The sequence below is a fragment of the Centrocercus urophasianus genome, unplaced genomic scaffold (genome assembly GCF_019232065.1).
Source record: "Centrocercus urophasianus isolate 14NV4802_14NV808 unplaced genomic scaffold, USGS_Curo_1.0 seq_13, whole genome shotgun sequence".
NCBI lineage: Eukaryota > Metazoa > Chordata > Aves > Galliformes > Phasianidae > Centrocercus > Centrocercus urophasianus.
This window is the reverse complement of record NW_024884475.1, coordinates 23,337,379-23,354,096: the sequence shown is the minus strand read 5'-3', so window position 1 is coordinate 23,354,096 and position 16,718 is coordinate 23,337,379. Positions and strand designations below refer to the sequence as shown.

Genomic DNA, 16,718 nt, shown 5'->3' with positions numbered 1-16,718 from the left:
AAATATGTATTGAAGACTTTTACCATTTCTGCATGTGAACTGTAAGTGATCTAGTGAAGGCATGGCTCTCTTAAAAACTGGTTACCTGTTGTGTGTGTACAACTCTGCTCATTAGTACATGGTGATTGCTGGGACTTAAATCTAATGCAGTATTCATAAGATGCATAGAAAGGCTTTCCTCCATTTTCTTAATCTAACAGAGCAATGAGTTGTTTTTACTCTGTCAGTTCTTTCCTGTGTTCATTTTTATGAAGGGTGGATTGCTGAGTGTAGGATCTCAAAGGTTCTTAAGATTGTCTTATCAGGCAAACACAGGGTGCACTGTCTGATGGCAACATCTGAATCTTGCAGTGGTAGAGCAGTAATAGACTAGTAATAGCAGTTGTATTACACAGTGCATTATTTTGCAGTGCTGGAAAAAAGGTAGTTATGTTATACTGTATTTCCTGTGTTGATTTAAATGTGAAAATCTCTAGTATTATTACTTCGATTTGTGGTAATATATATACATATATTTAACTGAGTAGGAGATTTATTTTCTTCCATTTGATGTCAAGATTGAGTGTCACATTCACTGGAGTAACTTGTGTTATAACTTTTTCCAGTGTAACTGCTTTTTCATTCATAATAGTTGGCTTTACAAGCAGAGATAGAGATTTAAATCACTGATAGGTGATATGAAACTCTTTGTTTGAAGCTGTTTGTCTACTTTCATATTCTCTGTCTGATTTACTTGCATTCAGCAGTGCTTTTGTTTTGTTTCTTTGAAGGAATAACCACAGTGTTGACAATGACGACACTGAGCATCAGTGCAAGACACTCACTGCCAAAAGTATCATATGCTACTGCCATGGACTGGTTCATTGCGGTCTGCTTTGCCTTTGTGTTTTCTGCTCTTATCGAGTTTGCTGCTGTCAACTATTTTACTAATATTCAAATGGAAAGAGCCAAAAGGAAGACGGTAAAATCCCTCCTTGAATTTCCAGTTGCTCCAATACAAAGAGAAAAAAATACAGAAGAGACGCACACGGTACGTTTTCAGTTTACAGAAATATTTTCCATTTTTCTTTTTGTAGCCTTTCTCAACAAAGCAGGCCTTTAACTTTTTTCCTTTCAGCCCCAAAATCTTCCCCTGACATTCCAGCATCTTCCTATTCCCTGTAGAGGAGGCAGTGAATAAAGTTCTTGACATTAGTCTCAGCTGGTCTTCTGCATCCTGGCCCAACTCACCAGACTTGTGTCTCCTGCTCAGAACTGTGAAACAGAAGAGCCTGTTTTGCATTTCCTTGGGGACAGCTACTCTGGAGGCATGCAGTTTCCTCTACAGGGCAATCAGAAAAAAGCGTTCAGCTTATTCTTCAGAATCTGGATGCAGAGTTGTTATAAGTGTCTGGCAGACAAGTTTCTCTCCTACATGAAGTATAAGTTAGTATTATGCAAGATTAATGCTATGACATATTCAATGAAAAAATCCTGTAAAACTTTATTTGATTTTTTTACGTGCAGTATTAGAGATTGGAGGAGGGGGTTATGCCTGTCCATACCTGCCATCTCTTCTATGTTTTGTTGTGTTTTAGTGAGGGTCGGTTAGAATGGATATCTTTAGGAAAGTTTCATTTCCTTTATGTGTTGATTCTGCTTGGACTGATAATACAGACCAGATACTACAGATTATATAGAGAACATGTTATCTTCTATGATTATTTTTTTTAAAATGAATTAAAATATGCTAAAACATTGCAATTATACTTCAGAGAATTTCCCCAACCATCGCTGTTCTCCTTTCACTGCACATGTTGCCTGTGTAGAATTTTCTTTCTTATTCAGTTATAATTTCAGGAAGTTTTTAAAGAACACTGGATAAAACATTTGTGTGCACCATGGATGTCATTTTTATGTTACCTATATATCTGCACAGGAACTCACCTCAGTTTCTGAAAAGATTTTGGGGCCCTTAACAGAATGCTTTTCAGCTTTTATAGTGCTCGAGGTTTTGAGACTTATGTGGTAATTACCTCAGTTGTGTGGACCAGTTAACAAGGGTATGATCTTGCTTCCAGTTGAGCTCGCCAATAATTCTCCTTCCCTCCCTGTTTTGGTTCCCCTTTCCTTGCTAGCAGCTGCATTCCTTCTCCTATTCTTCAGACACATAGCTAACAAAGTCATTCCACACTTGCACTCACCATATGGTAGGCCAGTAGCTCTGTTATGACTGGCTCTCCTGACAACATCACTCAAGATGTATGACACTGACAGCAGCATCATAATTCACTCTTCCTGTCAGACTGGTTTTCTAATTTCCTTTTACTGAGTCATGATTTAAGAACTACTGTTTTAGATGAACTCTTGGCAATTTTGTCTTCTGTGTCTTTCCACATCTCATTTGTTTCTTTCCTTATTCATTTGCTCTTTTTGCTTTCCCACTCAATCCATTTGATGTCACACCTCAGTTGCTGTCCACCCACTTCCATTTTTCTTCATTGCTCTCCTATCATAAATCATTAGAGTTTTCAATCTTCTGGCTATGTTGTTCTGCTACTCCCAGTTCAACTTAAAAGAATAGATGTGTTCCTGAAGAGTTTATTACATGTCACTCTGTGTGCTGCTAGCAAGAGACAGGAATAAGAAAAAAATATGCTTATGGCAGCAAGTGGTTCTTCTTGTGCATAGAGGTATTAGAGTTGTTAGTTTATCTGGCTAATCTTGACAATACATACTGTTTTATATAATATCAGACACTCTGAGTAATGTTAATAAGTATTTGTTTAGGAGATAGTCAGGTTTTACTTGAGTCTGTAGAAAAATAAATTGCACTATAAAAGATGATACTGGATTTATTTATAAAATGTAATTAAATCCAAAAGAAAAAGTCTTCTCAGTTTGTAATAGCAGAGGTTTAAAATACTACTTGTGATTCATGGTCAGAATTTTTGTGTGTTGGTCTTGTACTTAACCATTTACACAAATGTTTTGGATAAGCTGTTTTAAAACAAACAAAACCCATCAACAGCAACAACAGTCCACACAGATTCATCCAACTTTAAAGCTAGGCAACTTGAGGTGTAATGTTCTATTCCACTGCAAAATTAATATATCTGAGGTAGATTTGGTAATCTGCTGACACGTTTTAGGATCTTGAAAACACTCAAGGGAGCAATCTAGCATTTAGAAGTTTTATATATGAAGACTATGAGTTTGTATGGCAGTGATAATAATATTATTTGCACTGTTATTGTGTTTTCTCTAGTCATGCCAGTGCTAAAATTTGTGTTTTCTTTTCTGTGGGAAATGTAGGGAATGAGCTCACAGATATGTTAGACTTAACTATCAGGCAGTGCCTTCATTAACTAGGTGATGATTTCTGTCCGTGTATTCTGCTTCACAAAACAGTCTTCAGAAGCTAATGAGACTGGTACATTGCTTTCCAACGTGATGTGTGATACAGTCTTTCTCCTTAATATTTCAGTTCTAGGTCTAAAAGGATAGTCTTGAATCTTATGTCTTATAAATCTAATTTTTCTCCATGTATACTGTCTAATAAGTGCTGGATTTCCAGAGGTTGAAATCCTTGCTTCACTGCAAATTTGTGGTACACAAAGAATGTAGAGTGATAGCCTATAACATATCATCTCTAAGCATTATTTCTCAAGGTAAATGTTAGACATTTTTTCTCCATAGCTATATTATAGAATTTGATTTCTTAAGCCAGCTTGATGGGGTTTTCTTTGTTTTGTTTTTTTAAGGAGCCTGTACTATATTGCCACTACTGTGCTAGAAATTCTGTTGTTAGCACAATCACTGGAGATCAAGGTAAAACTGATTTACACCATTGTCTCCTGGAATTTCATTGTCTTGGGACCAAGCTTAATTGCTTTAGGGTTGGAAGGAGCTAACCTGTCCCAAAGCATTCTGAACTCCTTTCTTTACTAAAAGCAGAAATGATGTTGCAAGTCAGCGTGTGATGGAAATGAATGATTTATAGTTTGTTATTGGACTCCTGAGTCTATTTTTATGCTTCTGCACTGTTTCCTTTTCCCTGTATTCCTATGAAGTTTATTTTTAAAGACCTACCCAATTTTGGAGATGAAAAATGTTACTGAAAAATATTCTTCAAAAATAGGCTTCTAAACACTGTTAGCATGAGCTTCAAAGTCAGCTGTTTGTTTCAAGAGTGTGAAACTTGAAGAAAAAAAAAAAAAAAAACAAAACAGGTCAGTCTTGAGCAAACTTTTTGAATGGAATAATTTCTTCAGAGTTGATTTCAAGGAGATTATAATTCCCAAACTTCCTGTTTTCTGAAGGCATTTAAATGTTATAAATGTCATCTTACGTTGGCCAAATAGCATTTAATAAAGGAACTTGAGGGTCAGGTTCTTCACTGTCTCATGGATGCACACTCCTGTCCTTACTGGGCATACTGGTGTGATGTGTGTACCTCCTGAGATTATAAGCAATGTTCTCATTTTTCTTGTTACTTTTGATCGGGATGTACAATAGCTTCCATTCTGCCAGCAAATGGAGAAGTGCAGTTAACACCATCTCTTTGTATGCGGAAGAAATTATCTGAGGAGCAGCCACAGCCACATCTCAATTGGCATAAATGGCAGGTCAAAAATTGTAAATATTTTTCTTAACATTTTACATGATACGTATTTCTGAAGAGTATAAATTTAAGTGTTACATTAAAAACTCTGGTCTTTTTCCAAGAACCTGACTGCTTTACATTTAATACATTTGAATGTGGAATAAATTTACACTGGAAGTAGAGACACTTGTATTCTGCCATGTGAGCAGAATAATTACTGAAAGTACACAATGTAGAATTAGGTGTGAGGCTCGATTCTGATCCAACTAAAGTGTGATGTAAACTCCACTGAATTCCAGAAAAATAGCTGGGTGGTGATTAATTGAACAGAACTGTTGGAATTCAAAGTCGTGGAATGAGACTTCAGTATTCAAAGTGGAAATGATTTTTTCTGATATGCACGAAAGGGAGAAGTTTAATTTCATCACTAGGTTTATGACCAAGCAAGAAGTCCTGCTGGATTGCTATCTTCTCCAAACCTTCCTTGGAAATGTGGTGATTTATCACTCTTTAATCTTCTGTAAGTATCATAATGAACTACCACAGTTGTGGGTAAGGGAATATGAGAGAGACGCTCTGCTGTTAGCATCTGATGATCAATGACTTGATGGTGTTTGGTCTAGTTACTGGGAGACCTAATTTATATGGCATGAGGATTAGGCTTTTATTTTGGAAACCAAAGCATAGCTTGGTAATGTCAATCTGTCAAATGATTATTCTAGAGAATATTAAGCCTTATAGTTTTTAATTAAAAATATTGAAGTGTTTCGTTCTGCTGATCTCCTGAAAAAAGGCACTCTTTATGGTTTCATCATTAGAATGAACAATTCAAGTTTCTATTTAATAATAAAAGTTACTTTCCTTGTAAGTTTTAGGCATTCAGTAAGGTCTTGTATCGATCTAATTGCAACTACCTTATTATTTCTTTTTTTCTTTTTGTAGTACAAATATACAAAACAAAAACAAAAAATGATAACGTGTGGTTCCATTTCAGAACACCATCACAATAAACCTGTATGGTGACGGCAATAAGATTTTCAGATTGTTTGATATGACTTACTATGCAAAATCTTGGGAAATTTATGGTTTTTCTTCATGATCATGATGACTAGTATGAAATGATGCTTATGAACTTAAGCTTCTTCAAATTTTCTGCTTAAAATTACTTAAAAGTATTTATACTTAATTTTCAGTTTTGTTTCTCCTCCACTATGAGTTTTCAATACTTGTGAGCACAGTGACAATGAATTGCTGTTCACTTTCACAGCTATGTGTAAGATTTCTAGCTGACTTCATTTCTACTCTGGGAAAATTGGAATTAGAAGAAATAAATGTCGAGAAGCTTGGGAAAGTCTAGGAGGCAAGGACTGTTCAAGGCATTTTCAGCAGACTACTGAAGCAAATTCAAATACAGCTTTAAGGTCACAAAAAATTGAAAGAAAATAATGAATCTCTTTCATCCTTAATCAGCTCTTCTTCCTTTCATAGACATTATACTGAGCACCTCCACAACTGACTATCGTGCAACCTATCCTAGTAGATTTTTTGCCCTGTAACTCTCAGTTCTTTTATTTTTGTCATAAATACAATCTCTAAGACTATTTGTATGAATTTGTATATTTATATGTCTCTTAACTACAGAACAGGTGGATGGATTTATTTGGCATAGGTTTGGCATCCATTTTTTGGAAAAAAAAGCAACTTCTAATTTTCTTGTTTATGTATCTCTAACTTTTGAATTCATTTTTCTTTCACATTGTGTGCTTTTAGGTATGAGCAATACAACGTGGAATGCTCTTCTTACCTTTCTCCCCTCCCCATTTGATTGAGATCATGAAGTCAGCACCATGTATGGTGGACTGGCTGTTACAGCTTACCTCCTCTCACTTGTTCTCCTCAGATAGTCTGCACTGCTCTTTGCATTACTAAAGGTACAAACTGCAATACACTGTGTTTTGTGGCAGGTGGATCTTTGACTTGATTATATTCCAGGGCTCTGTAATGCAAAACAAAAGCTCTACTACTATTTCAGTAAAAATTTGATTGACTGGCTCTACAACATAATAGTAAGACATGCTAGATTTCTCTTCCAAGTTGTGTATTTTCTAGCAGCACAGCAATATGGTGACTCAGTGGGAATTGGGATTAGCAGCATTATTTGCACTGATGACAACATGCTACTTCCCTAGTAAATGTCAAATGGTGTGAATTTGGCAGGGCATGCAATGTCCTCCCAGAAGAACAGACTGTTTTTTTAGGAAGGAATGGAAAGGATAAAAAGCACTGCGGTGGAGTTGAATAGGAAAATATTATTTAATTGCTACACAAACAGTTTTCATGTTGCAGCTAAACAGTACATAATGCCAGGATTCGGTTGCTTTAAGCCTTCCAACTTTTGCATGAATTTTTCTATGAATTAACTGAAATCCCCCTGTTTTGGAAACCTATGCCTTATATAGCACATCTCTGATTTTCTGATATATTAATTTACATGTTATGTAGAAGGCTCAATAATACTGTTATAAAAAAACTAAGATTAGTCTTGCAAAATCAATATTGAGGCATAAAAAATGTTTCTTTACTCTTCACTTTTTATTTCCCTAAAGAAAGTAACATTTCTTCATTATCTGCTTGACTATTCTAGTAAATAACTAAAGTTCTTCTGTCGAACTTTTAAAACTGCCTTGATTCTGGTACCCTATTCAGGTGTTGGTCTTGTTTTTGTTTTTAACCTTGAGGGGAGTAAATGCCCCAAATGGTGATTAGGTGCTTAAAAGATTTATCTACCCAAAGAAATTTAGTAATTTTGTGCAGATCTCCCTTATGGGACCAGTTCTCTTTAATATCTTCATCAGTGACATTGACAGTGGGATCAAGTGCATCCTCAGCAACTTTGCAGATGTGTTTACAAGCTGTATGGTGTTGTCAACATGACTGATAGTTGGGATGCCATCCAGAGAGACCTAGACAAGCTTGAGCAGTGGGCCCAGGTGACCCTCATGAGGTTTGCAAGGTCTTGCACCTGGGTCATGGCAGCCCTCACTACCAATACAATCTGAGGGGTGTAAGGATAGAGTGTAGGCCTGCTGAAAAGCATCTGGGGGTACTGATGGATAGGAAATTGGACGTGAGCCAGCAATGTGACCTTGCAGCTCAGAGAGCCCACCTTATCCTGGGCTGCATCAAAATAAGTGAGGCCAGCAGAGTGAGGGAGGTGATTCTGCCTCTTTGCTCTGCAGTGGTGCCACCTCACATCCACATGTGCAGTGCTCAGTACAGGAGAGATGGGAGCCTGCTTGAGTGTGTTCAGAGGGGGGCTGCAAAATAATCCCAGGAATGGAATGCCACTTCTCTGCGCGGGGAGCCTGTGAGAGCTGGGGCTGTTCAGCCTGAGAAGAGAAGGCTGTGAGGTGACTTGATTGTGGCCTTTCTATATCTAAGGGGGAGCTATAAAAAGGAAGCGGGCAGACTCTTTAGCAGGGTCTTTTGTGATAGCACAAGGAGAAATGGTTTCAAACTAGAAGGAGATTAAGTAGTAGGATGGGCTTGCTGAAATGCCATGTACCCAACTGCGGAACTGTTGAGCAATTTTTCAAAGAATGCTGAGGCTGATTAGAATGGCAGCTCTGGATTATGCTACAGGTAGATGGCCTTAAAGTTAATATACACCTGCTTATTGGCACGTGTGTGATGGCTGTGTCCTCGGGTGGTCAGAGGCTTATGAAGAGAATTTCAATATTGAATAATACTGAATCTTTGTTAGGCTGGCCAGTAGGAACTGCTTTATTTTGGATTCTAATCGCACTAGAATGTGCCTGTTATACAAACTACAAAACAGTTTAAAATTCAGAGAATGATTGAAAGCTTCTGTGTGGAGCACAGACTATAGGAAGAGGCTGCTGAGATATCTAAAGGAGCTAACTGTAGAATGCTGTACCAACAGTATTTCTTGCAGCTTGCAGCGTTGTTGGTGTTTACACACTTAAATGCAGTCATAAGGATTAAGTCACCTGATGTCCTGGCATTTGCTTTTATCATTGCTACTTTCTCCCCAGGACTTGGCATGTGACTTTAAACAGTGTTCTTGCTTGTTTTACAGATTCTAGGTTGGTCTTATCATAGGAAAGATGTACTGCAACTGTTATCTCTTTGTTCTGTAAGAAGATGACTAAGTTTGTCAGTTCCGTGCTATGTATTGCTGTGTTGATGATCCCATTCCCATGAATCTCAGCTCAGCTGCTGCACGCTATGCTAAATTTGCAGTCTGACTTCATTGAAGTGCAAAGTTGGCTTGCTTGTCAGAAAGCTGGTAATACATAGAAAACAATCCAGTATTTTGTTTTTTGGCTCCAGTAAATGCTTATGTAGGCTTAAGGAAGTTTCAGGATTTCCACGTCATGTGAACATCTGTTTATAGAGTGCCAACCTTGTTAAATATTGAAGAGTTTAGATTGACTCATATTTGTGCATCATTTTAGTGCAGTAGTAAACACCAGTATCCATTGAAGTTGAGCTTAAATGGAAAAGCAAATGATCTGATGAATTTTTCTTTCTTTTTTTTTTTTTTTTTTGTGATGGGGAAATTTTTGGTTTATACATTCTATCGCAGATAGTGACCATCAGATTTGCTCCATCAGTCTGCCATACTATTTAACAGTAGATTGTACAGATTCATTTTAAAGTATGCCGAGAGCTTTGTTAGTCTTACTATTCATAGTCAATTGCATGCAAATACACTTGTCAGGTGAAGAAAGCCATATTAATTTTACATTTTACACCTGTGAGGAGAACTGTTTAGTTATCATATCTCCATGCCAAGTGAAACAGACTTTTGATTGGAAAGAAGTCTCTGGAGAAACCTCATTGTGGCCTTCCAGTACTTGAAGGGCGTATATAAACAGGAGGTGGCATGGCTGTTTATGAGGGTGGATAGTGATAGGACTAGTGGGAATGGTTTTAAACTGAGACAGGGGAGGTTTAGGTTAGATATTAAGAGGAAGTTTTTCCCTCACAGGGTCGTGACACACTGAAACAGGTTGACCAAGGAGGTTGTGGGTGCCCCATCCCTGGAGGCATTCAAGACCAGGCTGAATGTGGCTGTGGGTAGCCTGGTCTGGTGGTTGGTGATCCTGCACATAGCAGAGGGGATGAAACTAGATGATCAGTGTGGTCCTTTTCAAACCAGGCCGTTCTGTGATTCTATGATATGATTCTATGACTTCATGCTCCGGTACTAGCAAAAAGACATCTTATATCAGGACATGGAAAGAATTCATACTGAATGTAATTTTTCACCATTTCAGTTAAGGTTGTTTAAGAGGAAAGAAGCTCTGAAAAATAGTATGCTAAAAATTAAAGCAAGAATTTATATGGTTTTGTAATACAGTAAATGTTTTAAAAATTGTTTGCAATACTGCAAATATTGTTTCATTGATTGTGATATAACAGTTTCCATCTTTTCAAATAAATTAACTTGCCAAGTCATTCTCTGACTCTCAAAACAACAGGCACTTGATTTACACGGCACTGGGTTACAGAATATGTATTAGCTTGGGCTTCAGCAGCTGCTAGTCATAGTTATTGTGCTCCAGCTGTTTTCAACAGACTGGGAGGCTAAGGTGCATTCCATGTTGAAGAGGAACAATTTTCCAGGGAATGAAGATGTAAACAGATCCTTTTATTTCCTTGCCTGACAGAATTTGAATATCCTGTTCTATTCCATTGTCCCCGGTCAAAGCATAGGGTGGGAGCTGTTTAAATTTTTCTGTATGTACTTTTTCTACATCGCTCTTTCATTAGTCCATATGATTATGAATCTCTTCTGAAAGACGGCATCCTCTTGAAATAGGATACAGTGAAGCATAGTACTTAGAACTTATAGTTTGCTTCTTAAGTATGGAGCTGGTCAGAATAATAGATTGTTTCAAAGGAAGAGTAAGGTGTCATTTACATATGCAGTAAATTGGCCTGTTTTATAAAAAGCTGATCTTCATCAAACACATTGAAGCTAGCTGGTTTTGCATGCAGTGATACCCTGCATTTGATGAGAGCTTTCAGACTTCATTTTGCCTTTCTTAACTACAGCATTTTAAATGTCTCTCAAAAATCTCACCCAAATGTCTCCAGAAAGTGACTTCCTTTCTGAATCCAGAGTGAAAATGTAAAAAATATGGACTCAGTGTTTCCTGTGGAGCCCCATCTGGAGCAGCACAACAGCTCTGTGTTGGCTCAGGATAATTGAGTGTTTTCCTGACTTGCCCTTGAAAAGGAATCTTTACTTGAGTAATCCCTTCATTTCTTGGGTTGCATTTAATTAGACTTTTGTTTAATTTTTGTGTTTTATTTCTTGTTTTCATACCTCCAAATTAAAAGCTACTGAGTGGCAGGAGGTTTGTGCTTCTTACTGTTATTTGAAAAAAAAAAAAAAAAAAAAAAAAAATCAAACAAACACAAAAAAACAACCACCAAGCAAGTAAAATATTTTTAGGAGACAGCAAGATTTTATACTCCTTTGCCTAAGGGGAAGCCTTCTGGTGGCCTGCAGCTCCTCATGAGGGGAGCAGAGGGGCAGTGCTGAGCTCTGCTCTCTGGTGACAGCAACTTGACCTGAGAGAACTGCATAGAACTGTAGATTGGGTGTTAGGGTAAGTTCTTCACCAGAGGGTGATGGGCATGGAGCAGACTTCCCAGGGCAGTAGTTACTGCCCCAAGCTGCTGGAGTTCAAGAAATGTCTGGACAATGCCCTTAAACATATGGTCTGATTTTTGGGTGGTCTTGTATGGAGTCAGGAATTGTACTTGATGATTCTTATGAGTTCCTCCCAACTCAGGATGTTCTATGACTCTGTGGTAAATAATTTTGTTATTCAAATTGTCACAGTATCCTTTTACCAGTGATATGTACCACAAATGAAATATCTGTGAATGTTTTAATTAGTACAAATCAAATATAGCGTTTGAGTATGTTTCACAGCCTAATGGTTAATCTGACCTTTGCTGATGTTAAGGGAAATTGGTTCTTTAGGTTGTGCCTGGGGAATCAAACTTATTTAACATTTTTATTAGTGATGAGAGCACAAGGCAGTAGTTAGGTGAAATTTTCAGATAATGTAGGATTGTGAGATAGCATCTGTACAGAGAAAGACTAATGTAGGAAGAATCGGATGACCAACATTTAATAGAGGAGGACACAGGGACACATGTACACCATCGTTGAAAATAATTTTTCAACTGGAGGAACCAAAAAGGAGAGTCCCCTGAGAGTTTTCAAGGAGAATGAGTTATTGTTGTGGTACAGTGTTGAATAAGGCCAGTGCAAGACAAGGGTTTGTGAGGGAAGGTGGTGACAGTGTCCTGGTGAACTCACACTGGGAATCGTTACATGTTCTGCTCTGCTTCAGCAGATTTGTGTATACATATCATAATACTGAGGGGGAAACTGGTTTTCTCTGTAAATGTTGGGTTTCTGAAGTATTGGAAGTTATGTGTACCAATGGCAACAAAGAAAATACCCAGTGGGTTTTGAAAGTCACACACTTGGACAATTTGAAATTTTACAGGTAACTTTATTCTTGAATAAATACTGTAAGGGACATGAGTAGTGGATGAAGCAACAGCAGGTCTTATTTGACAGCTCCACTTGTGAGGGAGAGGAGGCATTTTGTGTACGTTGTGATGGAAAAAAAACTACCCACAGCAGCAACAGAGGGGACTGTAATGTGCCAGAGAGTCTGGCTGTTCTCTGTTTTACCAGTATCTATAGTTGATGCACAAAAGGGAAGGATGCTGAAGTGTAATGGGTGCTGAAAGCTGATGATGTATCTTGTGCTAGCTCCAGGGCAGGTCTGCTTCACAACTTCTCTCCCTGTCTGTGGGTTGCAATTATGGCAGGTAACCCTCTTGGTCTATTGCAAACACTCCTGTCCTGGTTGTGTTTTATAATTTAAACTTGGCAGTCTTAAAAGACTACTCTACTGTTCATGGGTCACTGATAACCCTCATGTGAAAGTACCCAATTGCACACCTGTGTGTATTTCTGCACTTCCCAAAGAGTGACTCAGGTTGCCCTTTCGAACAGTACAATAATTGTTTCTTTCAGGATGTAAGTTTCCTTTAGTACTTATGTAGTAATTCCAGACTTCTGCTTCTTCGAATTGCGCTCATGAATAAAAATTAAAAAAATGTATTGACACAGTTCTGTGCAGGAAGGAAAATCATGAAACTTAGGAGGGATTCTTTAATGTATCAACCATGAGCTGGCAAATATGTTAGTTGTGAACTGGCTGCTGTTCATGGCTGTGTATGTTACAGTTTCGGACAAATTCAAGCTAGTAATACTACCAGTGACTGATTTGTTCTGCAATGAACTGAATTTGGGGCCAGCATTCTGATCATGATGGGAGTGTTGGAAATTCCCGTGATATATGTAGGTAGCTCTGAAAGTAATGGCTTCTATTTATTTTCATGGAAACAGCAAGAAATACAAGGAGCACAACAGCACTATTTGATAAAGCAAATTCTCAGCTACACAACCCTGTTTTCCAACATACCACCATTAGCTGATGTAAGTGGATGAGCTGATTGAGATTTCGTGGTGCTGTTGCCTTTGCTGAAATGCACTATCCCCTGCCTCACTGTACTCACATCCACTGTTTGGTTTTCATGAGTATTCAGCTAGGGTCAATGAAATTCAATGGGTAAAAATGTTTCTACATGGAGGAATTCAATTCCATACCTTTGCTGTACCTATGCGCTTCCATGTCATACACTGTTTTGTCAGAGTACCCCTTTCCTACCATCTGTCACATGGCAACAGTATGTAATGGAATATTGTTGGAAAGGTTCACCCTCTACTGCCATACCACCCACATCTGCCTCTGACATCATGAGCCAACATAATAAAATAGAAAGCATTTCTTCCAGAGCAGTCCTTGCGTATGTGTGTGCATATTTTTATTCCTTTTTTTTCCTATATATTTTTTCAGCTCCTATTTCTGTTTCCTTGAGCAAAACAAGTGCGTGCAAGTGATGCAGCCAGCAGGCATGGTTGTCACTCTCCTCACTGTTCAAGGCACTGGTACCTCAAATAATGCCCCATTTATAATCTGCTTTAGCACTTAGCTGAGAGAACAGCTATTGGATGAAAGGGAGATTGCTGCCTACTTTCTGTCTTTCTCTTCCTTGTGCTGTGAGTTTTGGCTGGATTCTTTGGTATGGAGGGAAAGAGAAGAGGAAGTAATGGAGACAAAGCTACAGCAGCATGTGATGATGCAAGGTGATGCTTGAGAAGCATAACTCAGAGATGGGCAAAATGTATTTTTGGTGGTTATTTAGTTCTATCTGTATGTATGCCTGTGTTGCTTCTGTAGAACATGCATATCCTACCAGTGATTAAATCCATGTCTCTTGACAAGCAGTGTGCCTCTTTGCAAAACATATTCATGTATTATATCTAGAAAGTGTAGGGCTGATGGTTCAAAAGTCTGTTTTTCAGGTACATTTCCAGAAGGAGATGGTATTATGGTTATTCTTACATGCAGAGAAGAACTCTCAGAAATCAGTAAAACATTAAACCCTGCTGGATTTGCCATCTCTAAATTCTTATCTGTCCTTCAGTTTCTTACACAGCCTAAGTACTACTTGACTTAAGTGTATTGTTCACAATGTCATCCAGACTTGCCTGAAGACAGAAATTTCACCACTTTTCTTAGTTAATAACTGGAAGGGTGTAGTAGATGGAAAACTGGTATATTCACTGGTTCATTTGCAGCTTGATAATTTATTGCCTGTGGTTAATGTGAAAATGCATTGGCTTTATTTCTGAATGAACAGGAAAAGGGGAAACTTGGTTTGGTAAATAATGTCATTTTCTCTGCTCTGGAAGATGTCTAGAGTTCCTAATGTATAGTAGTTACATTTCTAGAGAAGAAAATGCAAAAACCATATTGGCTGGTAGGTCAGTTCTAGACTATTTTTATATCATCAAAGAAATATGCAAACGAAGAATATTTTCTTTGAGGGTGAACCTGGAAAAAACCCTAGCCAAGAATGTTTAGCTTCATGGTACTAAGTTTACATAGGGATATCATTGAGTGTGAAGTGTCAGGTATGTTTACCTGTGTTACAGTGACAGGTAAAAGGAATTCCTGTTTATAACTTTATATGCTATTAAATCTGTTCCCATGAACATGTGATATTTTTATTCTTCAAGATCAAGCTACTATTGATATTTGTATTTTTCTTTTAATATTTGATTATAAAGTTTCCATTGCTTCTGTTCATGTGTTTATTCTAAGAATGACTAGTATTTTTTTGTAACTTTGCAGAGTACAGACGCCAATTCAAATGTGAGGAAAAGAACGAATGCCACAGTACAGTCAGAAGCTGATGGTGGGAGTCGAATTGACACAAGGCACAGTTCCATCCAGCCTTCCTCTGTAGCTCAGGGGTCTTCTGACATTACACCCCACTCCCTTTCTGCATCAAGTCCCAACCCTTTCACACGTATTAATGCATCAGAGACATTATCTTCTGCAAGAGCTACCCCTCCAGCTCCTCCTTCTACCCCAATTTTAACTGGATTTGTATCCCAGCATGCCACAGTTGGATCCCCTTCCATTCAGCACTTGCTTGGATCTAGACTGGAGCAGATTCAGACCACCACACCTCATACATTAGGAGCATCTGCAAAACCATCTGCTGTCACACCACCTGTTCCCCCTGCCTCTCATTCTGGCACTAGTAAGATAGACAAATACGCACGAATTTTATTTCCCGTTACCTTTGGAGCATTTAACATGGTCTACTGGGTGGTGTATCTATCCAAGGATACCATGGAAAAATCAGAAAGTCTAATGTAGTTTTGCTGCTATGTAGTAGTTCAAAAATTATACTCACATTTGATGCAGAGTTTCTTCTTTTGAAACTATTTAAAAAGTCAATAATTCTTATTTATAAAAGCTGTGTGCTACTTTCCCGTTGTAAAGGCTGGAGATCTTGGGGATAATGAGGTAATTCTTAATTATAGGTAACAGAATTCTCTTCCTCCCTTCAGCTAGGAGTGAATCATCACTCTTCAAACAGGCTACTTGCCTTTGGGAGAAATATGCACAGGAAAAAATCAAAGATGGAGGTGCACAACTGTGCAGTGGAATTCATCTCCACTGCTAGGAATTATGCGTGTTGATTGTCATGGATCCCTGAGGCATCTAGTACTGTCATTTGGACACAGCATTGCATTTCTTGACTGCAAGGCCCATGTCCTGAGTATTTTGACAGTACCTGCTAGAAATGGACTTTTTGTGCTAGGCTAAAATTGGCAGAATGGGAGGAAAATGAGCAATGGAAAAAGAAAATAGAGTCCAGCCTGGGAAAGTGCAACTCCAGAAGAGTTATGCAAAGGAGTTGTAGAGCTCCATATATTTTTACGAAGCATTATTTTGCATTGCAACCTTGGAAATTCTTACTTCAAAATAAGAATGAATTAACCTTATAAATCTGAAATCTGAAGTAATTCTCAAAATTGGAATTTTTTGTTTGCTAAGGTGATCTTAAATGTGATTCTTCTTAGACAGTGCTGACCAGCTTGAGTGGATAAATTTCTAAATTGCATCACATGGTAGAATGGAACCAGGTCCGCAGTGTTCAAATTTTTGAATTCTTTGTTCTTTCTTTTGGATGCTCTTAGATTTGTTAATTGTTGTTTTGTTTTGTTTGTTTTCCATATTTTTCAGTCACGCACCTCTGATTTCCTTTGAACACATATTTCTCTCTCTCTTTTATTATATAGTTTAAGTCAAGTTAAATTTACAACAAATTTTGAAGTGGCTTCAGAATCAAGGAAAACATATTTTCCTGTGCTTTGATGTGTGTTGCTATGGCACAACTTTGAATGTGAGACACCCTTTTGTGAAGGAACACTGTGACATAAATCCAAAAAGCGTGTTTCTAGATGAAGCAGGGGAAACATGAGGTGTATTTATGATCCATTAGTTTTTCTTACACTGTGGGTGATTTCCTTAGTGGTTCAGTGTACGAACAGACAGCTACTTTTCTTTATTTAAAAAAAGAAGTGAACAGTTTAAGCTTGATAAAAATCTTATCAACAGTGTTCTTTTCACCTATATGAGCGGGG

At 37.9% G+C, this 16,718-nt stretch overlaps 1 protein-coding gene across 2 annotated transcripts in view; it reads left to right on the top strand.

The window, feature by feature from the left end:
• GABRA4 (gamma-aminobutyric acid type A receptor subunit alpha4) overlaps positions 1-15,444 on the top strand; it is a 35,456-nt gene extending 20,012 nt beyond the window's left edge. For both annotated transcript variants that reach the window (XM_042812242.1, XM_042812241.1), the window contains exons 8-9: positions 771-1,030; positions 14,911-15,444. In XM_042812242.1, coding sequence (XP_042668176.1) covers positions 771-1,030; positions 14,911-15,444 — 794 coding nt within the window. The remainder of the gene's footprint in view (positions 1-770; positions 1,031-14,910) is intronic.
• The last annotated feature ends 1,274 nt before the right edge of the window (positions 15,445-16,718 follow it).